This window comes from Elephantulus edwardii, unplaced genomic scaffold, assembly GCF_000299155.1.
Source record: "Elephantulus edwardii isolate Elephantulus edwardi_28Jun2011 unplaced genomic scaffold, EleEdw1.0 scaffold00024, whole genome shotgun sequence".
NCBI classification, from domain to species: domain Eukaryota; kingdom Metazoa; phylum Chordata; class Mammalia; order Macroscelidea; family Macroscelididae; genus Elephantulus; species Elephantulus edwardii.
The window spans coordinates 21,731,013-21,757,195 of record NW_006399774.1 but is presented as its reverse complement, the minus strand read 5'-3'; the positions used below and the strand labels follow the sequence as shown (position 1 = coordinate 21,757,195).

General features: G+C 53.7%; 1 protein-coding gene across 3 annotated transcripts in view; it reads left to right on the top strand.

Annotated features, from left to right (window-relative positions):
• RPS6KA2 (ribosomal protein S6 kinase, 90kDa, polypeptide 2) overlaps positions 1-26,183 on the top strand; it is a 336,292-nt gene that overhangs the window by 260,532 nt on the left and 49,577 nt on the right. For all 3 annotated transcript variants that reach the window (XM_006882782.1, XM_006882783.1, XM_006882781.1), the window contains 4 exons: positions 6,472-6,588; positions 16,894-16,975; positions 21,998-22,078; positions 25,194-25,273. In XM_006882782.1, coding sequence (XP_006882844.1) covers positions 6,472-6,588; positions 16,894-16,975; positions 21,998-22,078; positions 25,194-25,273 — 360 coding nt within the window. The remainder of the gene's footprint in view (positions 1-6,471; positions 6,589-16,893; positions 16,976-21,997; positions 22,079-25,193; positions 25,274-26,183) is intronic.

Genomic DNA, 26,183 nt, shown 5'->3' with positions numbered 1-26,183 from the left:
GATGGCACATAACAACAACATATGAACTTTGTAAATAAACCAGTATAAAATAAAAATTATTTTTCAAATACACTGAAAAAACCCACCAAAACCCTAATACACACACACACACACACACACACACACAATAATCCTAGCCTCCAAAGAGAAACTTGGTTTTACCCACTCCAAGACAGACCTATTTGTGTTTGGGGTTTTAGCAGTCCATGGTATGTTCAATATTCTTCTCCAGCACCACAACTCGAAGGCATCACTTCTTCTTCTGTCATCCTTCATCATTGTCCAGCTCTCTGATCCATAGCAAGTAATTGTGAAGATGGTAGTGTGGATCAGGCGCACCTTGGTCTCTACACTGACATCATTGCTTCTCAGTCCTCTGGAGAGGTCCCTGACTGCAGATTTCCCAGTGCAGCACACACAGGGGTTCACAGTTACACTCACTGTGTAGCCCATGTGTTCACCACTGATGCGTGCTTTCACCTTCACTGCATGTACACGCTCATAGGTGCATGCACACATAGGTGTGCACACACAGAGACATGCACACACAGTGATATAAGAAGGCACGCAGATGCACGCACACACCTGTACTTCATATACACACACAGGTGTGCATGCCCACATCACGCTCTCTGACACAGAGATGGGTGCACGTTCATGAACATGCACGTTCTTCACAGATGCACACACACACCTGTACTGCATATACACTCACAGGTCCACACAGGTGTGCATGCCCACACTCGCATACACCTGTACTTCATATACACACACAGGTGTGCATGCCCACACTCACGCTCTCTGACACACAGAGATGTGCGCTCATTAATGAACATGGCACGTTCTACAGGGATGCGCGCACACACACCTGTGTTGCACATACTCACACACACTGATACCTTCACACACAGGTGTACTCTCATTACTATACAACGACATGCTCACCTTCAGTCTGATGCGTGCACGCACATGTGCGCTCACACACAGACCTACACCTCTCCCAGAGGTGACCGCTGACTGCACAAACCCCCGCAGGAAGAGCCCTAGTCTCTGCGTGTGTGTCTTTGTCTCTGTCTTTGTTTGTATGTCTCTCTGTCCTTGTCTCTCTGTCTCGTCCCTTTCACCTGCAGCTCTGGTGCTAGAAGCGCAGGTGTCCCCGGGCTCGGCTCCTGTGTGGCCAGGTACTTCATGTGTGGCTGTGGTCCCTGCGAAGGTCACAGCCCCCTGCATGTTTGTGGTGATGAGTCACTAACACCCTCAGACAGCTCGTACTCACATGGTGGGCTGCGGCCAGCAATGCCTCTGTGATGAGGGTCTTGGCAGCCTGATGAACGGGGCAAGAGGGCAGACCCCCACACCACGCCCACCGCCACCCTAAAAGCCTCCTCCCACCCACGCTGCAGAACATCCCCCACTGTGGGTACTCTCTGGGTGAGGCTCACTCCAGACACTTGTAGGGAAGATGACTGGACAGGCTTGTTGCAAAAGGGTACCCGATTTGAGCTTCAATTTAGTGAAAAATCACTAATGTGCTTTGAAGTCTCTTGATTACTCTTTGTCCCCCTTTCCTCTGCGGGGCAGCTCAAAAAGACTTCAGATCGTGCCCCTGTGCACACACAAGTGCACCCTGGGTTGTACCCCTGTGTGTGTGTGAGGGGGTCCCAGATCGTGCCCCTGTGCCCACATTAGGGGGTCCCAGGTCCTGCCCCTGTGCCCATACAAGGGCACCCCAGGTCATGCCCCTGTGTCTGTGTGAGGGATTCCCAGGTCCTGCCCTTGTGCCCATACAAGGACGCACTAGGCGGCCCAGTCCCTGCTCCCACATGGACCTGATGCAGAGCTGGGGATGGGAGCAGGCACTCAGGAGAGGAGGGTGCACTCACCTTGCAGGTGATGGGGCCCACTCTTGGCTGCTCCATGGTCCCCAGGGAGACATTCCCAAGGGGGCCTTTCAGATGGTTTGTGGAGTTGCATTCTTCCTGGATGTTTCTGTTATTCATTGTTGCACATTTTCCTCTCCCCCCTCCCTTTTACAGCAGTGGTGTTATGCGGTATTCCTCCTTTTGTGACTGAACTGTGTCACTCAGCCTCATGTCTTCCGGGCTCACCCATGTTGTGTAATGCTCCGTGAGTTCACTGCGTTTAAGTGCTGCGTAATATTCCATTGTGTGGATGCACCATCCTTTTTCTATCCATTCATTTCTTCATGGGCACTTGGATTGCTTCCATCTCACTGCTGTTGTGAATAATGTAGCAGTGAACATGGGCGTGCAGACATCTGTGTGAATCACAGCTCTGGTTATTTTAGGGGATATTCCAAATAGTGGACTGACTGGATCATACGGTATTTCTTATTTCTAAGTTTTGGAGAAAGCAGACTGCCTTCCATAGCGGTTGTACCATTTTACATTCTCACCAGCAGTGAATACAAGTTCCAGTCTCTCCACAACCTCTCCAGCATTGGCTGTTTGCTGCCCTGTTGAACTTACCTGTTGTTGCTGGGGTCAGGTCATATCTCATAGTTGTTTTGATTTGCGTCTCTCTGGATTCTTTCTAAACAGTGGGTCTTCCGGTGTGCATGGTGGTGCCACTTCACACATGACAGGGAAATAGCCCGCGAGTGCTCGGCAGTTCACACGAGCATGTGTGCCCTCCTCCTCCTCGGACGCGCAGAGACCCACGCAGGCTCTCCCGCAGCCCAGATGGGGGGAAGCCTGTTTCCCTGCACCTGTCCACTTTATCAGAATTTCCCTGGTGTCCTTGGTGCCCTTTTGTCCGGTCACATGGGGAGTGTGAGTCAGGTGTCTTCTGCTCAGTGCTGGCTCTGTCTCCTCCCTGCCAGGTGTTCCTGGTGAGAAAGGTGAAGGCATCCGACGCGGGCCAGCTCTATGCCATGAAGGTCCTCAAGAAAGCCACCTTGAAAGGTAAGGACCACAGGGTGCGGCCAGTGGACGCGTGACTGTGGCCTGTCCTCACTGTGTGCTCCCTCTGTCCCGGGTCAGTTCTTCCCTGCGCTCCAGCAGGCCGTGTGGCGCACGTGATCTGCGGCGGATGGACACAGTGCGGGCATCTCCAGCGCTGTCTCGTGTCTGTCCCGGCATGTTGTTCTCAGCAAGCAGAGCGAGTGAGCCCTACGGTGGAACCGGTGTCTGTGTGGAAAAGGGGCACAGGCAGGGATGACCGATGCGAGCCATCTAAACATCAGCAGCCAGCTTGTGAAATGTGCTCTGTGATGCGTCCTGGCCTCTGCAGCCCTGGGCTGGTGCTGATACTGGCTTAGCAACGGCTCTGGCCCCTAGGGCCGCGACCCCACTGAGGCAGACACATCACCACCCCTAGTTACTGCGGTTTCAGCTCCTGGTGCCTGTGTGTGAGAGTCAAGCTCCTTCTGTGGGCTTCTTACCAAAGTGGCTCTGGGCGGACATGGGTCACCAGGCTTCTGGTCAGCAGGCAGAGCACTGGCTGCTTGTGGCAGTCAGGGTCAAGGTCAGGATGCAGCCACCACCCTCCAGGCTCGCCCTCTGACACATCAGTAGTCACTGGTTGAGCCCTGTGTGTCCTCAGCACCTTCCTCCAGGGGCTGCCGAGGCTTCCTCATTTGCACCGCGTGTCACATGCCCCTGACTGGAGCAGCAGATCTGGGTTTAAACCACATCTAATCCGCAGTCTGGGGCAACAAACCGACCTCTTTCTCTTTCTCTGGGCTGTTGAGTCAGAAGCAACTCATGGCTGACCTTCCAGCAGGAGGAGATTGTCCGTCTTTCTCCACTAGAGCAGCTGGTGGATTTGAACCACCGGCCCTTGGATTGACAACACAACTTCTTACCCACTAGACCACCATAGACTGAGGGGAAATAAAGACAAACGGCCCTGATATCAATTCTGATGCACCACGATCCTCCATGGGGCTGTTGACGGTGTAAATCGTTGCAGGAAGAGGCTGCCGGTCTTTCTCCCACAGAGCCTCTGGGTGGGTTCAAACTGCCAACCTTTTGGTTACCAGCTGAGTGCTTAACCATTGCACCAAGGAAATACTTCTATTTTTCCTTCAGCTCTGGTATCTTTTGACTTCATGACGAGGGTGCAGGAGAGGACAGGGTGCAGAGCTTTAGTCTCTGAGTCGTAATCGACTTGGTGACACCTAACACCGCCACCACCACAGCTGTCATTTGAAAGGTGAGCAGTTATTGCACAGAGAGCCTGGTGGGAGGCCCCCCAGGGGGCTGTGCCATTAACCACAGGCCATGAATCCCAGGGGGCCGTGCCATTGAACCACAGGCTGTGAATCCCAGGGGCTCGTGCCCCACAGGCCGTGAACCCCAGGGGGCTGTGCTGCTAACCACAGGCCGTGAATCCCAGGGGTCGTGCCCCACAGGCCGTGAAACCCAGGGGTCATGCCCCACAGGCCGTGAACCCCAGGGGTCGTGCTGTTAACCACAGGCCGTGAATCCCAGGGGTCGTGCTGTTAACCACAGGCTGTGAACCCCAGGGGCCTGTGCTGTTAACCACAGGCCGTGAATCCCAGGGGTCGTGCCCCACAGGCCGTGAACCCCAGGGGTCGTGCCCCACAGGCCGTGAATCCCAGGGGGTCGTGCCCCACAGGCTGTGAGTCCCAGGTAGTTCAAATCCACCTCAGGATGAAGACCGTAATCTTGCAGAGGCAGATCATGACCTCGGAGACTCAACGGAGAGAAGCAGGGAGTTGGGGCCTCCCACCACCGTGACTGCCTGAGACTGTGGTATGATTTTCCTGCGGATAGAAGTAAGGGTTGTGCTTTGTTGATGAGAAGGTGCCTATGACACAAAGCAAATTGGATTTTGTTCCCAATTTATAGTAAACTAATATTGAGCAGTTCAGGATCACCTGGGTCTCTGAAAGACCGTTAGCTGCTCTTTTGGATTGCAGTCTGAAATGCACACAGCTCGGCACAGACCTGGTGTGTTGGGGTTGGGGGGGAGTGGTGGTGCCGAGGCGGTGCTGGTGCCGGTGCCGAGGCCGCTGGCTCGTAATGGTCACACACACACTAGAAGCGGCCCTGCCCGGTCCTGCTCCATCCGCACAGCCACCTGCTGCAGCCACAGGGCCACCCGTCTTCCTGTGTGTCTTCCCCTCGTTCACCGGCTTGGCCATGGAGCACCGGTCCCTCCTGACAAGTCGAAAGAACGTGAGATGACGTCCCCCCATCCCTGCTGCTCAGATTCTAGGGAGCGTCTGTCTGCATTTCTTCTATGACATACTCATACGTTCTCCGGGCCACAATCTAATCAGCACTTTTTTGCCAACACAATAATTCAAAAGCATCGGTTCTTTTCTGAGCTCCCTTATTCGTTGTCCAGTTTTCAACCTGCCTATGTTGTGTTGTTGTTAAGTGCTGAGTCATTTACGACCTATAGTGACCCTATGAACAAAGATCTGAGCCCTGTCCTGTCCTGTCCTGCCCCTGTCCTATCCTGTCCTGCCCAGTCCTGCCTTGCCCTTTCCTATCCTGCCCTGCCCTGCCCTGCCCTGCCCTGCTCCGTCCTCACCGACTCTGCCCTGGTCAAGCACTGTTACGGTCACTGTGCTAGTCCATCTCGTGGAGGGTCTCCTTCACCTTCACTGGCCCCCCACCTTGCCCAGCTCGATGTCTCTGTCCAAGGACTGGCCCAGACTACATTGTCATGAAGTGTTTAATCATGTGAGGAGAATGTCTCAATGCAGTGAGAATGACTGAAATGAGACAGTTACACCAGGAAAACGCGGACTCTGGGAAACAGGTGCCCACAGACTTGCTGGGTGTGGCTGGCCACAGACCTTTGGCTTGTGAGGGACATGGTATCAGAGAAGTGCAGCCAAATGCAGCACAACAAACTCGTGTCTGCTCATCGTGACACGTGGGGACCAGCCTCATTGGGGTCCCCTGCATGTGCCGAGATGGCCAGGGCAGAGGGGTCCTCAGCTGCTTGGCTACGGGTCAGAGGCCCACGTCCCAGCCACGTCGTGGAGAGTGGGGAACTGTGCTTCCATGAGGGCTGGTGCTCACGGAGACCCGATGGGACAGCTCTGCTCTGCTCCACGGGGCACTGTGCCCCAGACTCGACTGCACAGCAGTGGACTGGGCCTTGGGTTTGGGGAGCCCTCCTGTAGACCTGGTGAGACTAGAGGACAAAAATCCTCAAAAACAATGGAAGGTCCACATGGCCGGGGAGTGGATAATGCCTGGTAACCAGGTGACTGTCATGTCCAAGCCTTTAACTGAAAATCCCCGTATCACGGGGACATCAGTGGTCCATCCCAGGGCCTTCCCAACCGGGATCTTTACCACACGTTCCTCCCTGGCTGACCGTGTCTGTGAACTGTCCCCCCTCTGACTTGGTCTCTATCCCGTGTCCCCTCTCTGGTTCCGTCTGTTCCATGTGTGTCCTCTGATTGACTATCTATACCAGTGTCCCCTCTGACTTGGTCTCTATCTCCTGTCCCCTCTCTTACAGGAAGAAGGCCTCGTGAAAGAGATTGACATCAGCCACCATGTGAAAGAAGGCTTCGAGAAGGCAGACCCTTCGCAGTTTGAGTTGCTCAAAGTTCTAGGGCAAGGATCCTACGGGAAGGTGAGTCTGCCTTCTGCTGATGGTGCAGCTGCAGCTCCCAAGTGCCAGGGCAGGGTGTGGCACAGATGCTCTGAACACCCAGGCGTGGGCGAGGCTTTGGGTCCACTGAGGACTCGGCTGAGGGAAGAGTGGGACCAGGCAGCCTCCCCTGGAGCCATGTGAGCTCGGCAGCCGCCAAGCTCTGCTAGGAGAACAGCTCCCTGTGAGGACACACCATCCATGCACGTGGGCGCACACACATGCACACTCACCATGAGAAAATCACACATACACGTACAGCCTAGAGAACAGCTGCCTGTGAGGACACACCATCCATGCACGTGGGCACACACATACACATACACACACACCATGAGAAAATCACACATACACGTACGCCCTTGAGAACAGCTGCCTGTGAGGACACACCATCCATGCACGTGAGCGCACACATGCGCAAACACCATGAGAAAATCACACGTACACGTACACCGTTGAGAACAGCATGCACTCACACACACGTGTGGACACACACACTCATACCCTTGAAAATATCCCAGGCGCACACACACTGCACATCACACAGCACACACACTGACTCATGTCAGCACACACACATTCACACGCATCCACTCATCACACACTCTGACACACACTGACACGCTCGTGCTCAGGGAGCCTGCACAGTCATACACATTCTGCTCATGTGAATTCAGTACATGCTGACACGGGCACCCTCACGGTCATGTGCACCCGCACGCACTCTCTTACACACTCACACGGGCACTCTCATGGTCATGCACATACTCACACCCTCACAGGGTCATGTGCATCCACACACACTCTCTTACACACTGACATGAGCACTCTCATGGTCGTGTGCACCCACACACACTCTCTTGCACACTGGCATGAACACTCACGGTCATGCACACCCACATGCACTCTCTTACACATGACGTTTGCACGCAGCCTTTCCCTAGGTCTGTGCACTAGCCTGGTTCATCTCCTCGCCCCCTTCTTAGTCCACCAATAGAAGCAAATCCTCAGCACGTGAGACTGGTGGTGCCCCATCCATGCAGAACAGGACATCCCATCAGGCGGCTTCCCAGCTCCGATGTACTGGGCACCATGGCTTCCCTACCTACATCCCTGGGTCACTGTGAGAGGAATGTAGAAGTTCTGACCGTGGCTGCAGGACACAGCCATGCAGTGAACCACGACTCCCAGAGCCAAGGGTCTGTGGATCAAGCCCTGGCCTCTGCCAAGTGATACCTATGCCCCATGGCCCCAGGCTCTGCCATGCATTTTTGGACTTTAACACAATAACACCCTTGCCTGCATCTTTAGATTTTATCACTGTGACATCCTTGCCTGCAGGGTGACACTGGGGCTGGTAGCACATCCCCTGTCTGGCTCAGTCCACACAGCCCACTTCAGTGTGGCTCCCTGCAGCTGCCTCTCCTGGTGCGTGTGCAGGAGGGAATACAGCTGCGTCCTTGCCACACAGAACGCTGTGTGAATGCCTAGCACCCATCGGTCCTGGGCCTGCAGCAGCAGCCAGCCAGCATGGTTCCTGTGACCCTTATCTACCATTATTAAGTCCCATCGAGTGAGCTATGACTCAGAGAAGCCCTTTGGATGAAGGAACTAGCCCTGCCCAGGTGGTGCTGTCCACACAGCCACTGCTGGGCTCTGACCATTGTGTGGTCACTCATCATTCCATCTCGTTGAGAGCCTCCCTCTCGTACTGACCCTCCCCCTTACCAAGCACGATGTCCTCCTCTGAGGACCGCTGGTGCTGGCGTTAGAGCCCAAGTCAGCTCTGACCCAGGTGCCTCGTGTGCAGTCGGACAAGACAGGCTGTGTCCAGAGACCCGTTGCTGCGGTCACTGTGTCGGAACATCTAGTTGAGTTACAGGCTGTGTCCAGAGACCCATTGCTGCGGTCACTGTGTCGGAACATCTAGTTGAGTTACAGGCTGTGTCCGGAGACCCATTGCTGTGGTCACTCTGTCGGGACATCTAGTTGAGTTACAGGCTGTGTCCGGAGACCCATTGCTGCGGTCACTGTATTGGGACGTCTTGCTGAGTTCCTCTCTTTTGCTCACCCTCTCAAAACCCCATGTCCTTCCCCAGAGAGCAGCCCAGAGCATGTGAGGCGACGTGTCAGCATCCCTGCCTCTGAGGAACACCAGGCTATACTTTCTCCAGGACAGATGTGATTGTTCTTTTGACGTTTCCAGGATAGTCACACTCTTTGCTGACAGTTTACAGCCATACTGTTCCATAGGATATAAGAAAAGAAAGATGGGAGAGAAAGGAAAAATGTTAGTGTTGTTCTGTCAGTAACAAAACGCTACCAGGCCGGTGGCTTCAAAGTACAGGGGGTGTTCTCTGGCCAGCACCGAGTGGACCAGAGGAGGAGGAAAGGATGTCTCAGTGGACGCATGACCCCCAGATGCCTGTGGAGTGTTTGGGGCCAGCAAGGGCAGGGGCAGGAGGAGGAGGCGTCCACTGCTGCCTGTACAGAAAGGCTCAAGCTGCAGCCTGCTCACCCCTCCACCAGCAAAGGAGACTCACACCTGTCTGGACAGACTGAGGTGACTAAGACATGATTTGGGTGCCGGGGGCACAGATGGGACCTCGCACCATCAGTTCTCTGTGTCCAGTGTTTGTAACACACCGACCTGCGCACAGACATGGGGGGCGGCGAGTGTCAGGCCCAGTTCACTCCTGCTAAGCAGCTCAGAGAAGCCGCAGGACCCACACCTGTGCCCCTGGAGCCCCAGAGAACAAGGACTTTACTGCAACACGTTCCAGACTGAACTGTGTCCCCAGAAGACCCAAGGGGGTCCCACCTGCTCTTGTAGATGTACACCTACTGAGGGTGGGAGTCGCTGCATCTGGAGGCCCATCGTGTAGGTGGGTCCTCCCTCCTTCCCAGGGGTGTCATGTAAAAGAGGAGGAGAGGCAGGGTCACACAGGGGACGGGAGGTGAAGACGCAGCTGCCAGCCAGGAATGGAGAAACTCACAGAAGCTGGAGGATGCAGGAGACACCACGAGGAAGCCAGGGCCCAGCTGATGCCCCGCAGCCCGGGGGCCTCCTAGGCTGGACAGAGAACACCCCCTGTGCTTCGAAGCTTGGTGGCTTAATGGTCAGGCATTGGGCTGCTGACCAAAAGGTGAATGGTTCAAATCCACTGTCCTCTGAGGAAGATGTAGCAGCTTCCACAGAGACAACAACCCTGGATGTCCTCTCATTTCATCGTCTCCGACACACCCACCCCCGTTACCCCAGTCACTGAATCGATCCACCTCATCAAGGGTCTTCCTCTCCTGTGCTGCCCCTCCACCTCCCAAGCATGACGTCCCTCTCCAAAGACTGATCCTTTCTTGCAACATGTCCAGAGTATGTCAGACGAAGCTTCAGAATCCTTGCCTCCAAGGAGCAGCCTGGTTTCACCTTCTCCAGGACATACTTGTTTTCTCTCTTACCAGACCATGGTATATTCAATACTCTTCTCCAGCATCATAACTCAAAGGTATTTGATTCTTCTTCCATCATCTTTTTTCATTATCCAGCTCTCTGATGCATAGTAAGTAATTGTGAAGACCATGGCCTGGATCAGGTGTACCTTAGTCTCTAGACAGACATTGTTGCTTCTCAGTACTCTGGAGAGGTCCCCAAATAGCAGACTTTCCCAATGCAATTTGTTTTCTAATTTCCTGGTTGCTGGTACCAAAAGCTTGTAGAACCAAGCAAGATGAAGGTGTTAACCACCTCAGTCTCTTCTCCATCTATCATGGTGCTGCCAGTTGGCCCAGTGGTGAGAATCTTTGTTTTCTTGATGTTGAGCTTCAATCCATATTGAAGGCTGCAGTCTTTGACCGTCTGTAGCAAATGCCTCGTGTCCTCTTCAGCAAGCAAGGTATGTCATCTGCATAACAACGCAAGTTGTTGATGAGTCTTCCTCCAATCCTGATGCCACACTCCTCCTCATAGAGCCCAGCCTCCCAGGTGACCTGTTCCATATTTAGATTGAAAGGAGGTTTCTAAAAATGATCCAAGGGCATGTGGCCAACTAGAGCAGGTGAGCCGCAGCACCAGGCTTGCCATAACTGCCAGCGTTCCCAGCGCTCAGCTCACCGCCAGTGTCAGTCAGCCATGGCGAAGGTGCACCATGGCTGCCCTGTCCCTGCCTGGCATTAGGTCCACTCTGAGGCTGCTGGTCGCTGCTACCCATTCTCTCAGTTGACCTTCGTCTCCTGGTGGGTCTGCTGGCTGGACCGTCGGGCCAGCTGCAGTCCCCCCGGGGCCTTGCACACAGTGGGAGCCGAGGAACACAGAAAACGAGAAACCAAACACACTGCCATCGAGTTGATCCTGGCTGACAGCTCTCTCTTAGATTTCCGAGGCTGGAAACCTTCCCTGGAGGAGACAGACTGGATTTGAACCACTGGAGATGAAGTATCTGTGGTCACTGTGCCATGCTGCAGCCTGTGCCTGGGTGCTGGCAGGACGTTGTTGACACAGCTATAGAACTTTAATAAAATAGCAAAGCGTAAGAACTGGTGGTCGCCCGTGAGTCGGCTCTAGTGACAGCCCGAGTCCTGCACCGTCCTCAGCTGTGTGTACCCTGGAGTCCAAGGTGGATGCCGTGCAGGCCGCCAGGCCCTAGCCCCCGTGATGGACTTGCCTCGCTTAGCGTCGCGTCCTCCAGAGCCTGCCCTCTGTGCTGTGCTTCACCCGTCTTCCTTGCTATGCTGTCTCACCAGTTCTTTGTTGTTTTTCGGGGTTGCCCAGCACTCTGGGTGTGAATGTGTCATAGTTTCTCTGTCCATTCATCCATTGAAGGCATGTGGAAAAACAAAGTCATGGTTTTCTTTAAAAATCCAAGAGAGTTAGTTCCGCTTGTAACCCTCCACTGGTCCCTGAGGCTGTAAACCGTCATGGACGAGATTGTCAATCATTATCCCAAAGTCCAGCTGGAGGATTCGAACCTCTAACCATTTATTTAGCAGCCTAGCACATAACCCGTCAAGCCACCAGGATTCCTTCCTTCCAAATGAGGAGCCCTCACACAGACACTCACACACGTACGTGCTCACTCACGGACGCCCACACACCTGTGCTTACAGACACACAATGTGCAGCACGTGTGTATGTACACTCACAGATGCCCACACATGTGCACACACTCACAGATGTCCACACCCCAGTGCTTGCAGACACTCACACAATGTGCACACTCACACACGTGTGTGTACACTCACAGATGCACACACACGTGCACACACGCATGGACGCCCACACCGCTGTGCTCACAGGTACTCACACAGACACTCAGACCACATATGTGCTCACACGTTTGTATGCACACTCTCGGACGTCCACACACCTGTGCTCACAGGTATTCACGTATAATTTACTCAGACGCACTGTGTACATGCCCACACATAAGTGTGCATGTTCGTGGATACATACACACCTGTGCTCGCAGGTACACACATACAATTACACACACAGTGTAGATGCTCACACACGTGTTCACATTCATGGACACACACACCTGTCTCACCGATACTCACGTATAGTTACTGATGCACATACTGACACCTGTGTGTACGACACCCTTTTACACAATTAAACACCTGTACGTACAAACACTCTCGCGTTCATACAGATACAGTGACACACACACGTCCTCGGAACTCTCATGGTCACAGATGCTCACACACTTAACACACCTATCCTGCATGTCATGTCCACAGAAGCACACACTCGTGTGCAATGACACACGCACATGTTCACACACTGGTGCATGCATGTGCCTGTACTGCCTGTGCACAATCACAGGTACTCCTAGATGTGCATTCACACAGTGTCACACAGGTGTGCAGACACACTCATGGACATTGTTTGTTCACATATCCACACACAAGTGTGTACCCATGCTTCATATGCACTCTCATAGATACACACACACATTGTTGTTATGTGCCGTCAGATCACCTGTGGCTCATAGCGGCCCTGTATACAACAGCTCTGAAGCCTGCCCTGTCCTGAGCCATCTCACTGACTCAAACACTCCTACCCCCATCGCCCCAGTTCCTGTAGCAATCTATCTCATCCGGGTCTTCCTCACCTTCGCTGTCCTTCTCTAAGGACTGGTCCCTCCTGCTTATGTTCCCAAAGTATGTGAGACTGAGCTCCAACATCCTAGCCTCCAAAAGGACATGGTGAGATAGGAACTCATACATTGTTGGTGGGATTGTAAAAATGGCACAACCACTCTGGAAGGCAGTTTGGCACTTCCTCAAAAAACTGGACATAAAAATTCCATATGACCCAGCTATTCCACTGCTTGGAATATGCTCTGAGGGAATGAGAACTGAGACACAAATGGAGACTTGTACACCAGTGTTCATAGCAGCGTTATGCACCATTGCAAGAACATGGAAACAGCCCAGATGTCCAACCACAACAGAATGGATTGGAAAAATTATGGTACATTCACACGCAGGAGCAACAATTTTGTAAATCACTCACTTGTGATAGACTGGAGAGCATTATGCTGAGTGAATTAACTCAGTCCCATACAGGGCAAATACTGTATAAGACCATTATTGTAGAACGTGTATGAGGATCCAAGGGGGGAAGGGGGAGCAGAGGGGTGAGGATGGCTAGGGTTGGGCATGAATCATAGGGTCACACAATTTGGTGGGGGAAGGGACATGGAGATAATAGGAAAGATCTGGTGTAAAATAATGTACAAAAACTTTCTCATGTGATTGAGACTCAGTGTCAAGAAGACGAAGATTCTCACCACTGGGCCAATTGGCAGCATCAGGACGGATGGTGAAGAGATTGAGATTGTTCACAGCTTAAGTTTGCTTGGCTCCACAGTCAGTTTGCTTGGCTCCACAGTCAACACTCTTGGCACCAGTAGCCAGGAAATTAAAAGGCGCATTGCCATGGGAAAGTCTGCTGTTAGGGACCTCTCCAAAGTACTGAAGAGCAATGGTGTCACTCTGGAGACTAAGGTGCATCTAATACAGGCTATGGTCTTTGCAATGACTTGTTATGCATCAAAGAGTTGGACAATGACTAAGGAGGATAGAAGGAGAACTGATGCCTTTGAGCTGTGGTGCTGGAGAAGAGTATTGAGAATACCATGGATTGCCAAGAAAACAAAGAGATTCATCCTGGAAAGGGTTAAACTGGGCTGCTCCTTGGAGGCAAGGATTCTGAGGGTTCGTCTGACATACTTTGGACATGTTGTGAGGATGGACAGGTCCTTGGAGAAGGACATCATGCTTGGTAGGGTGGAGGGACAGCGCAGGAGGGGAAGACCCTCTATGAGGTGGATTGATTCAGTGACTGGGGTAATTGGGATGGGTGTGTCAGAGACAGTGTGATTGGCACAGGACAGAGCAGAGTTTAGGACTGTTGTACATAGGGTCGCTATGAGTCGCAAGCGACTCGATGGCACATAACAACAACATATGAACTTTGTAAATAAACCAGTATAAAATAAAAATTATTTTTCAAATACACTGAAAAAACCCACCAAAACCCTAATACACACACACACACACACACACACAATAATCCTAGCCTCCAAAGAGAAACTTGGTTTTACCCACTCCAAGACAGACCTATTTGTGTTTGGGGTTTTAGCAGTCCATGGTATGTTCAATATTCTTCTCCAGCACCACAACTCGAAGGCATCACTTCTTCTTCTGTCATCCTTCATCATTGTCCAGCTCTCTGATCCATAGCAAGTAATTGTGAAGATGGTAGTGTGGATCAGGCGCACCTTGGTCTCTACACTGACATCATTGCTTCTCAGTCCTCTGGAGAGGTCCCTGACTGCAGATTTCCCAGTGCAGCACACACAGGGGTTCACAGTTACACTCACTGTGTAGCCCATGTGTTCACCACTGATGCGTGCTTTCACCTTCACTGCATGTACACGCTCATAGGTGCATGCACACATAGGTGTGCACACACAGAGACATGCACACACAGTGATATAAGAAGGCACGCAGATGCACGCACACACCTGTACTTCATATACACACACAGGTGTGCATGCCCACATCACGCTCTCTGACACAGAGATGGGTGCACGTTCATGAACATGCACGTTCTTCACAGATGCACACACACACCTGTACTGCATATACACTCACAGGTCCACACAGGTGTGCATGCCCACACTCGCATACACCTGTACTTCATATACACACACAGGTGTGCATGCCCACACTCACGCTCTCTGACACACAGAGATGTGCGCTCATTAATGAACATGGCACGTTCTACAGGGATGCGCGCACACACACCTGTGTTGCACATACTCACACACACTGATACCTTCACACACAGGTGTACTCTCATTACTATACAACGACATGCTCACCTTCAGTCTGATGCGTGCACGCACATGTGCGCTCACACACAGACCTACACCTCTCCCAGAGGTGACCGCTGACTGCACAAACCCCCGCAGGAAGAGCCCTAGTCTCTGCGTGTGTGTCTTTGTCTCTGTCTTTGTTTGTATGTCTCTCTGTCCTTGTCTCTCTGTCTCGTCCCTTTCACCTGCAGCTCTGGTGCTAGAAGCGCAGGTGTCCCCGGGCTCGGCTCCTGTGTGGCCAGGTACTTCATGTGTGGCTGTGGTCCCTGCGAAGGTCACAGCCCCCTGCATGTTTGTGGTGATGAGTCACTAACACCCTCAGACAGCTCGTACTCACATGGTGGGCTGCGGCCAGCAATGCCTCTGTGATGAGGGTCTTGGCAGCCTGATGAACGGGGCAAGAGGGCAGACCCCCACACCACGCCCACCGCCACCCTAAAAGCCTCCTCCCACCCACGCTGCAGAACATCCCCCACTGTGGGTACTCTCTGGGTGAGGCTCACTCCAGACACTTGTAGGGAAGATGACTGGACAGGCTTGTTGCAAAAGGGTACCCGATTTGAGCTTCAATTTAGTGAAAAATCACTAATGTGCTTTGAAGTCTCTTGATTACTCTTTGTCCCCCTTTCCTCTGCGGGGCAGCTCAAAAAGACTTCAGATCGTGCCCCTGTGCACACACAAGTGCACCCTGGGTTGTACCCCTGTGTGTGTGTGAGGGGGTCCCAGATCGTGCCCCTGTGCCCACATTAGGGGGTCCCAGGTCCTGCCCCTGTGCCCATACAAGGGCACCCCAGGTCATGCCCCTGTGTCTGTGTGAGGGATTCCCAGGTCCTGCCCTTGTGCCCATACAAGGACGCACTAGGCGGCCCAGTCCCTGCTCCCACATGGACCTGATGCAGAGCTGGGGATGGGAGCAGGCACTCAGGAGAGGAGGGTGCACTCACCTTGCAGGTGATGGGGCCCACTCTTGGCTGCTCCATGGTCCCCAGGGAGACATTCCCAAGGGGGCCTTTCAGATGGTTTGTGGAGTTGCATTCTTCCTGGATGTTTCTGTTATTCATTGTTGCACATTTTCCTCTCCCCCCTCCCTTTTACAGCAGTGGTGTTATGCGGTATTCCTCCTTTTGTGACTGAACTGTGTCACTCAGCCTCATGTCTTCCGGGCTCACCCATGTTGTGTAATGCTCCGTGAGTTCACTGCGTTTAAGTGCTGCGTAATATTCCATTGTGTGGATGCACCATCCTTTTTCTATCCATTCATTTCTTCATGGGCACTTGGATTGCTTCCATCTCACTGCTGTTGTGAATAATGTAGCAGTGAACATGGGCGTGCAGACATCTGTGTGAATCACAGCTCTGGTTATTTTAGGGGATATTCCAAATAGTGGACTGACTGGATCATACGGTATTTCTTATTTCTAAGTTTTGGAGAAAGCAGACTGCCTTCCATAGCGGTTGTACCATTTTACATTCTCACCAGCAGTGAATACAAGTTCCAGTCTCTCCACAACCTCTCCAGCATTGGCTGTTTGCTGCCCTGTTGAACTTACCTGTTGTTGCTGGGGTCAGGTCATATCTCATAGTTGTTTTGATTTGCGTCTCTCTGGATTCTTTCTAAACAGTGGGTCTTCCGGTGTGCATGGTGGTGCCACTTCACACATGACAGGGAAATAGCCCGCGAGTGCTCGGCAGTTCACACGAGCATGTGTGCCCTCCTCCTCCTCGGACGCGCAGAGACCCACGCAGGCTCTCCCGCAGCCCAGATGGGGGGAAGCCTGTTTCCCTGCACCTGTCCACTTTATCAGAATTTCCCTGGTGTCCTTGGTGCCCTTTTGTCCGGTCACATGGGGAGTGTGAGTCAGGTGTCTTCTGCTCAGTGCTGGCTCTGTCTCCTCCCTGCCAGGTGTTCCTGGTGAGAAAGGTGAAGGCATCCGACGCGGGCCAGCTCTATGCCATGAAGGTCCTCAAGAAAGCCACCTTGAAAGGTAAGGACCACAGGGTGCGGCCAGTGGACGCGTGACTGTGGCCTGTCCTCACTGTGTGCTCCCTCTGTCCCGGGTCAGTTCTTCCCTGCGCTCCAGCAGGCCGTGTGGCGCACGTGATCTGCGGCGGATGGACACAGTGCGGGCATCTCCAGCGCTGTCTCGTGTCTGTCCCGGCATGTTGTTCTCAGCAAGCAGAGCGAGTGAGCCCTACGGTGGAACCGGTGTCTGTGTGGAAAAGGGGCACAGGCAGGGATGACCGATGCGAGCCATCTAAACATCAGCAGCCAGCTTGTGAAATGTGCTCTGTGATGCGTCCTGGCCTCTGCAGCCCTGGGCTGGTGCTGATACTGGCTTAGCAACGGCTCTGGCCCCTAGGGCCGCGACCCCACTGAGGCAGACACATCACCACCCCTAGTTACTGCGGTTTCAGCTCCTGGTGCCTGTGTGTGAGAGTCAAGCTCCTTCTGTGGGCTTCTTACCAAAGTGGCTCTGGGCGGACATGGGTCACCAGGCTTCTGGTCAGCAGGCAGAGCACTGGCTGCTTGTGGCAGTCAGGGTCAAGGTCAGGATGCAGCCACCACCCTCCAGGCTCGCCCTCTGACACATCAGTAGTCACTGGTTGAGCCCTGTGTGTCCTCAGCACCTTCCTCCAGGGGCTGCCGAGGCTTCCTCATTTGCACCGCGTGTCACATGCCCCTGACTGGAGCAGCAGATCTGGGTTTAAACCACATCTAATCCGCAGTCTGGGGCAACAAACCGACCTCTTTCTCTTTCTCTGGGCTGTTGAGTCAGAAGCAACTCATGGCTGACCTTCCAGCAGGAGGAGATTGTCCGTCTTTCTCCACTAGAGCAGCTGGTGGATTTGAACCACCGGCCCTTGGATTGACAACACAACTTCTTACCCACTAGACCACCATAGACTGAGGGGAAATAAAGACAAACGGCCCTGATATCAATTCTGATGCACCACGATCCTCCATGGGGCTGTTGACGGTGTAAATCGTTGCAGGAAGAGGCTGCCGGTCTTTCTCCCACAGAGCCTCTGGGTGGGTTCAAACTGCCAACCTTTTGGTTACCAGCTGAGTGCTTAACCATTGCACCAAGGAAATACTTCTATTTTTCCTTCAGCTCTGGTATCTTTTGACTTCATGACGAGGGTGCAGGAGAGGACAGGGTGCAGAGCTTTAGTCTCTGAGTCGTAATCGACTTGGTGACACCTAACACCGCCACCACCACAGCTGTCATTTGAAAGGTGAGCAGTTATTGCACAGAGAGCCTGGTGGGAGGCCCCCCAGGGGGCTGTGCCATTAACCACAGGCCATGAATCCCAGGGGGCCGTGCCATTGAACCACAGGCTGTGAATCCCAGGGGCTCGTGCCCCACAGGCCGTGAACCCCAGGGGGCTGTGCTGCTAACCACAGGCCGTGAATCCCAGGGGTCGTGCCCCACAGGCCGTGAAACCCAGGGGTCATGCCCCACAGGCCGTGAACCCCAGGGGTCGTGCTGTTAACCACAGGCCGTGAATCCCAGGGGTCGTGCTGTTAACCACAGGCTGTGAACCCCAGGGGCCTGTGCTGTTAACCACAGGCCGTGAATCCCAGGGGTCGTGCCCCACAGGCCGTGAACCCCAGGGGTCGTGCCCCACAGGCCGTGAATCCCAGGGGGTCGTGCCCCACAGGCTGTGAGTCCCAGGTAGTTCAAATCCACCTCAGGATGAAGACCGTAATCTTGCAGAGGCAGATCATGACCTCGGAGACTCAACGGAGAGAAGCAGGGAGTTGGGGCCTCCCACCACCGTGACTGCCTGAGACTGTGGTATGATTTTCCTGCGGATAGAAGTAAGGGTTGTGCTTTGTTGATGAGAAGGTGCCTATGACACAAAGCAAATTGGATTTTGTTCCCAATTTATAGTAAACTAATATTGAGCAGTTCAGGATCACCTGGGTCTCTGAAAGACCGTTAGCTGCTCTTTTGGATTGCAGTCTGAAATGCACACAGCTCGGCACAGACCTGGTGTGTTGGGGTTGGGGGGGAGTGGTGGTGCCGAGGCGGTGCTGGTGCCGGTGCCGAGGCCGCTGGCTCGTAATGGTCACACACACACTAGAAGCGGCCCTGCCCGGTCCTGCTCCATCCGCACAGAGCCACCTGCTGCAGCCACAGGGCCACCCGTCTTCCTGTGTGTCTTCCCCTCGTTCACCGGCTTGGCCATGGAGCACCGGTCCCTCCTGACAAGTCGAAAGAACGTGAGATGACGTCCCCCCATCCCTGCTGCTCAGATTCTAGGGAGCGTCTGTCTGCATTTCTTCTATGACATACTCATACGTTCTCCGGGCCACAATCTAATCAGCACTTTTTTGCCAACACAATAATTCAAAAGCATCGGTTCTTTTCTGAGCTCCCTTATTCGTTGTCCAGTTTTCAACCTGCCTATGTTGTGTTGTTGTTAAGTGCTGAGTCATTTACGACCTATAGTGACCCTATGAACAAAGATCTGAGCCCTGTCCTGTCCTCCGCCCTCCTCACACGTCTGACACACTAGAGCCCACTGCAGCGGTCAGCGTGCCAATCCACCTCTCCTTTGTCAACCTCCGCCTTTCCAAGCACCACGTCCTTCTGTAAAGAACAGATTCTAGCAACATGCCCAGAGTACGGGAGGTGGGGCTTTAGCATCTTTGTCTCCAAAGAGCACTTCAAAGGGCAACAGTGAATGACTGGAAACCCTAAGTCTCTGTAAACGTTAATTAAAATTAATTAAAAAAAAAAAAAAGAATACTTCAGCTGCACCCTCTCCAAGACATATGTGTTTGTTCTTTTGGCCGTCCATGGGATGTTCAGCGCTCTCCTCCAACTTTACAGCTCAAGGCATCAATTCTTTTCTGTCATCTTTCTTCATTGTCCAGTGCTCAGGTGCACAGCAGGTGATCGGAAAGACCGTGGCCTGAATCAGATGCACCTTAGTCTGGTTATATGTACATGTGTTGAGGCAGTGGGAAATACCATGGCTTGGGTCAAGTGCCACAGGGAAGATTATAGGGATGGTGTTTTTTTAATATAAATTTTATTTTATTAATTTTAATGAACGTTTTCAGAGATTTTGGATTTCCATTCATTCGTTGCTGCACTTTTTTCCCTGCCCTTCCCCCCCTCCCAGTTTGCTCTGCTCTTTGAAAAGTAAAAGAAAAATTCCTTCACTGGTATACAGTTTCCCCCACCTGCCCCGAGTACACTCCACTAGGCAACCTTCCAGACTCTTATGATAACCATAACACCTATAATATATCGCTCTGAAATATTACAGGGTTTTTAGAAAAGATGTGGAGGAGTATCGATTACGGACCAGAGGTTAGGTGGAATTAGACGTCAGACGACTCCGGCTGGTTAGGACTTTGAGGAGCCCCCTGCAGCGTGCCTGTGTATCTAACACACAGTCTCATTCTTGAGTGATGTCAAGTGGTGTCAGCGTGGATCGGAATAAGGTCTTTTCTCCATTTATTACGGTCGTGTTTATTGGTCCGATGGTGAGGATTTTTGCTCCTAGTATCGTCTCCCACCTTTTATGGAAAAGGAACCCTACAAGGCAGCTGGTCATTGTTACCAGAGGCTCTGTTAGACGGAAATGACTCGCGGGAACCCGGCCCACCACAGTGGGGTGCCAGCCCCACCTCTCAGGCCCGTGCATTCTCAACCTGCCATGATTGCCTGTACATGTTTGTGCCAAAGACCTTGAACATGAGCCTCACAGAGCTGCCAGACATACCCCTGCTTTGCTGGAAATACAGACACCAGGAAGTACGGCTAAGCGGTTAGTGGAACCCCAGAAGTGAGACAATGTGCAAAAAATCTGGCCTGAGCTTTCCAAAAAGCCAGACGGCCTGGAGTAAGAAGGGTGCTGAGCCGTTCTTGGAAAGAAATGCAACAGCCAGATAGTTCCCAGCTAAGGCAGGGTAACAGCGTTGAAAAGGCATTGGAAGCCGCAGGGAAGTGCTGACGTGGCCTGAGAGGAGGAGGGTTGTGGGATTGCTCTCCGTTGGCCTGTGTGGTGGCCGCAGTGTGCTCCTGCCACATGGCTCCACTCTGTCAGTGTACCTCAGGGTCAAGGACCTTGGCAGCTGCAGTCCACATTCAAGCTTTTGTCTCGAAAAGCCCATAGCCGTCGAGTTAGGGCTGGCCATCCAGCAGGTTTTCAGAGTGTACACCGCGCGGGAGGACACGGCCCATCTTTCTCCTGTGGAGCCGCGGGTGGGTCCGAACCCCGCAAGAAGCTGCCTGTGGACTGGCAGCTGCACTCCCGATGGGCATGTGTACGTTTGTGTGTGTGCACGTGGGGGTTTGTACACCTGTATGTCGGTGTGTGTGGATATTGGTGTGGGTGTGTGCTCCCGGGTGGGGGCGTGTGTGCACATGTGTGTGTAGGGATGTGTGTATATGGGTGTATGCATACATGGGTGGGTGTGCACACGTGGGTGGTTTGCACATGTGTGTGTAGGCGTGTGGACATGTGGATATTGGGGTGGGTGGTGTGTGTACACATGAGGAGCTGGGGCATGTGTGCACACGTGTGTGTGCTCACATGTGCCTACATTCGTGTGTGGATGTGTGCACATGTGTGTGCATGCACACACATGCATGCACGTGTGTGTTTGAGGACAGAGAGAAAGGAAAGAACTGCATCAAAACATTAGCAATGCTGGAATCTCAGGGAGCAATTGAAATTCCGCAAACATCACCCCCAACCCCGTCGTCGTCCCCCCAACCCGAGCCAGGCCCGTATGAGGGAAAACCCACCAGAAAAGGAAAACTCAACTATTTCCCACTGAAACGGGCAACAAACCATGAAGTGTGCAGCCAGTCAAAGGCAGGAAGCAGGGCCCCGAACGAGAGAGTCCCCGCGCCCGGCTCTCAGGGCCACCGCAGTCCCCTCTCTGGCGTTAGGTGTGTTTGGGCTAAAAGTTGTGGGGCCGTTCTGGCCGCTGTCCATCACCAGCCAGCACGACCCTCACCATCCGTCTCTTCTCCTCGCAGTCCGGGACCGCGTCCGCTCCAAGATGGAGAGGGACATCCTGGCGGAAGTGAACCACCCCTTCATTGTGAAGCTCCACTACGGTGAGCGGGGCACCGTGCATGCTGGGGCGGGGGGGACAGGGCACCGTGCATGCTGGGGTGTGTGGGGGGGATGGGGACAGTGCAGGGCACCATGCATGCTGGGGGGTGGGGTGTGTGACAGTGCAGGGGACCGTCCCCCAAACCAACCATCGCCGACCTGGAGCCATGCTGCCAGGGCCAAGCAGAGCTGCCTTCTCCACAGAAGCCAGTGCCTCGCCTTTATCCCTCGAGCAGCTAGTGGGTTTGAACCAACAGCCTTCTGGCTAACAGTCGAGGTCATTAACCACTGCACCACTAGGATTCTCTGATGCCACAGGTCAGCAGAAGGCCACCACCTTAGGGGAGAGGCCCGTCCTGCTGGGGGGAAGCCCTCCCCACTCAGGGGCCCCCATCCCTTTCACACCCCTCTTCCTGAGTGAGCAAGATGTTCACTGTCTTCCGAGAGGCCTGCCTGTGGGGGACTGTCCTCGGTGGACTGTGGCGTTGCTGCGGTCACTGAGGAGCAGGCAGAGAAGTCTGTGACACCTCTGTGTGTTCAAGAACCGACTACTTCACGAATCCCCCTTTCTCAGTCTCCCCCCAATTCCAATGTCAGTCCTGTTTTACAACAGTGACACTATGCAGTATTTGTCCCTTTGTGACTGGGATACTTCACTCAGCATAATGTCCTCCAGGCTCACCCATTCTGAATAATATTGCATGAGTTCCTTGTTTTTCAATGCAGCGTAGTATTCCATTATGTGAATATACCACAGCTTCTCTGTCCATTTGTTTGTTGATAGGCACTTAGTTTTTTTCCAACTCCTTGCTATTGTGAACAAAGGCACGATAGACATGGGTGTGCACCCAGTCATGTTCTTAAGCCAGCAAGGGTAGCACCTCCCGTGGTAAGCAAACACTTCTCCCAGCGTTCATCCATGCACCCACAGAAGCTTCTCGACTCCCCTTAGCGGCCTGTTACATTCTCCACATTCCCAAGCGCAGCTGAGGCGCCCACACAGCTCTGCTTACTCTCCTTTGCCGGCTCCTTTTTATCTTCTCTTCAGAGAAGCGATGACGTAGACATTCAGATTACAAAGAAGAGAATACATGAACAGTGCTCCTGCACACCAGCGTCATCCTAAACCATCTCCAGCCCACTGGCCCTGGCTGGAGGCCACCTCACGTTGGCCCTCTGGGGGTAGCTAGTGGCTTGATTCTCACGGTTACAGCCCGACACGTTACACACTCCACACTCCGAGTCAGCACAGTCCAGTCCAATGTGAGGTCTCCTCCGTGGTCAGCACAGTCCACCCCCAGGCTCCTCTGTGAGCAGCACAGTCCACCCCCAGGCTCCTCCGTGGTCATCACAGTCCACCCCCAGGCTTCTCTGTGGTCGGCACGTCCGCCCACAGGCTGCTCCGGGACACACTTACCAGAAGCCCCTCGGAAGAAGGTCTGGAGCTCTGCCCGCAAACCCCAGAGGACACAGGTGTGCACTGACCCTCGTAAGGGGCTTCCATTCAGGTGCACCTGCCAGGGTGCTGTCCATCGGCCGTGGGCAGCACAGCTCTGTCCTGTCTCCTGGAGCCAAGACTGACCCGTCCACCCTGGCTCTGCGATCCACCAGGCCTTTCCTGTACTGTCAGATCCCATCCTCTCTGCCCTTTAAGCTGGTGCAAGCTGCTAACCTCAAGGTTAGTGGTTCAAATCCATGAGCTGCTCCTCGAGAATGAGGTGAAGCAGTCTGCTCCCAGGAAGATGTCAGCGTGGCAGCCCCATGGGGCACCTCTGACCTTCAAGGTCACACGCATCAGAATCTACTCAGGCCAGTGGGTTTCCTGCAGATTTGAGAAGTGGGTACATCACAAAGGTCTCCAACCAAGCGCCCCCATGGCCTTTGTGGTTGTGGAAACTGTCCTCTGCAGCCACCCCTCAGGCCCCAGGAGGGGACAGCAAGCAGTGGCTTCAGGGGGCACTGCCGCTTGGCAAAGCTTTCCAGCCGGACGCTCTGTCCTGTCGCCCCGGCAGCTCTCTGCCTCCAGTGTTCGCTGTTAGATGTAGGAATCCGAGTGAGGTGGTGACACCAGGGCCACTTCTGAGTGTGGTAGAGGCCGAGTGGCGTCTCCTTGATGTCACCAAGGGGTGATGGGGTCTCATGACCTGGGCTGACATGGCGATCCCTTTCTGTCACCTGAGGGGTGATGGGGACTCATCACCTGGGCTGACGTGACATCCTTTGCTGTCACCCATGCGTGATAGGGACTCATCACCCTGACTGACTGCAGCACACCGTGGCTGGCTGGTGTATAGATCTGGGTGTGTCTGGTATGTTGAATCTTAAAAAGCGGACAGTGCACTGTGCCACGCCGTGGCCGCTGCTGGGTTTGGTGATGGACACACAGCTGGCCTTTTGTCACAGATGCCGCCGAGGAGGTCATGTGGGCTCACTCCTGAAGCACCTTGTAGAAGGTGCCTCTACAGGGACGAGGCCCATCCACACCTCCAGCTCCAGGGAGCTCTCCAAGCGTTCTGGGTTCTGGGCTTGTCTCTGAGATGACAGCTTTGCAGATGGGTTGTCTGTGATCTGAGGAGAGCAGACTTCTTGAGTAATGACAGGATGGCCTTATGGCAGTGTGGACTTCACAGCCTGAGCCGAGCTTTCCTGGGGCAGGTGTGGTCACAGTGACCCTTCTTCCTCTGTGGTCCTCTGCGCCATCAGAGAGCAGGGGTGGAGGGAAGGACTAGCGGAGGGGACAGAGGAGGGCCAGCGAGGGGGAGAGCCGCGTCCTCGTCCAGCCCCTGGCATGCTGCTCCCTGCCTTGTGTTTCTGGAACTCCCAGGCGTGTTTCCAAAATGACTAAGCGTTGCGCATAAAGTGACTGAACCCACAGGAACTGAGCTTTCTGAGTAGCAAAGGGAACGATGGTCACGCAAGGAGACAACCTGTCATATGTCCCCAGCTGCTAGGACATGTCCCCCACTACCATTGTGTGTGTGTGTCCCCCACTGCTGACCTGTGACTGTTACCACTCCCAAGGTTTAACTGGCCCCACCATCAAGATTTGACATATACCCCATGCTGATGGGTGACTGGGTGGCATGTCCCCACTTCTGACCTGTGGTATCCCCACAGCCTTTCAGACGGAGGGGAAGCTCTACCTGATCCTGGACTTCCTGAGGGGCGGGGACCTCTTCACCAGACTCTCCAAAGAGGTGAGCTGACCACAGAGGGCACTGACCACAGAGGGCACAGACCACAGAGGGAGCTGACCACAGAGGGCACAGACCACAGAGGGCACTGACCAGAGGGTGCTGTCCACAGAGGGTCCTTCTAGGGCTCAAGGGACAGAGCAGGAGAGGCCACACTGGTGGGAGAGGGTGGGAGAGGCTGAGCACGTGAGTGTGTGGAGTGAGAGTGTGTAGGTGTGAGTGTGTAGGTGTGGATGTGTGACTGTGTGTCAGTGTATGAATGGTGAGTGCCAGCGTGTGAATGGGTTTGTGTGGATGCATTTGTGTACATTGTGTGTGAGTACGTGTGTAAATGTACATGTATGTTGTGAGTGTATGTGAGGACGTGTGCACATGTGAGTGGTGTTTGCGGAGAGTCTGTGGGTGTGAGTGAGAGAATGTGTGAGCGTGTGCGCAGAAAGCTGGTGGGTTTGGAGTGAGTGGGGTGTGGGTGTGTGTGAGGGTGATTGTGAGTTTGTGAGTAGGTAAAGGGGGGGGTGTTCACAGTGTGTGAGTGTGTGCTGTCACCTAAGCTGGCCAGGGTTCTGTGATGTTCTAGAAGGTCGCTGGTGTTGGGCACCAATCCCGTCTCAGCCCTCTGCAGTCTGGCTGACCCCCGCCGTCTCTCAACCCCTCAGCCCCTCAGTAGGAATTCTCCTAATGCTTATAGGCAGCTCTCCACTGATGGATGCTGCTTTGTGGGGTGCAGAAGCCACCTGAGGCCGCGGGAAGCTGCCTGGGGCCAAGGTGACACCGCCTTGGGGCAGCGGTGAAGCTGGGCTTGTTCATTCTTCTGGTTCTTTGCAGGAGATGCCCCTGTACAGGAAGTGAAAGGCTGACACAGACTCTGGTCACTGTGCACACAGGGGTCAGTCGTCTCACAGCCTTCCCTGAG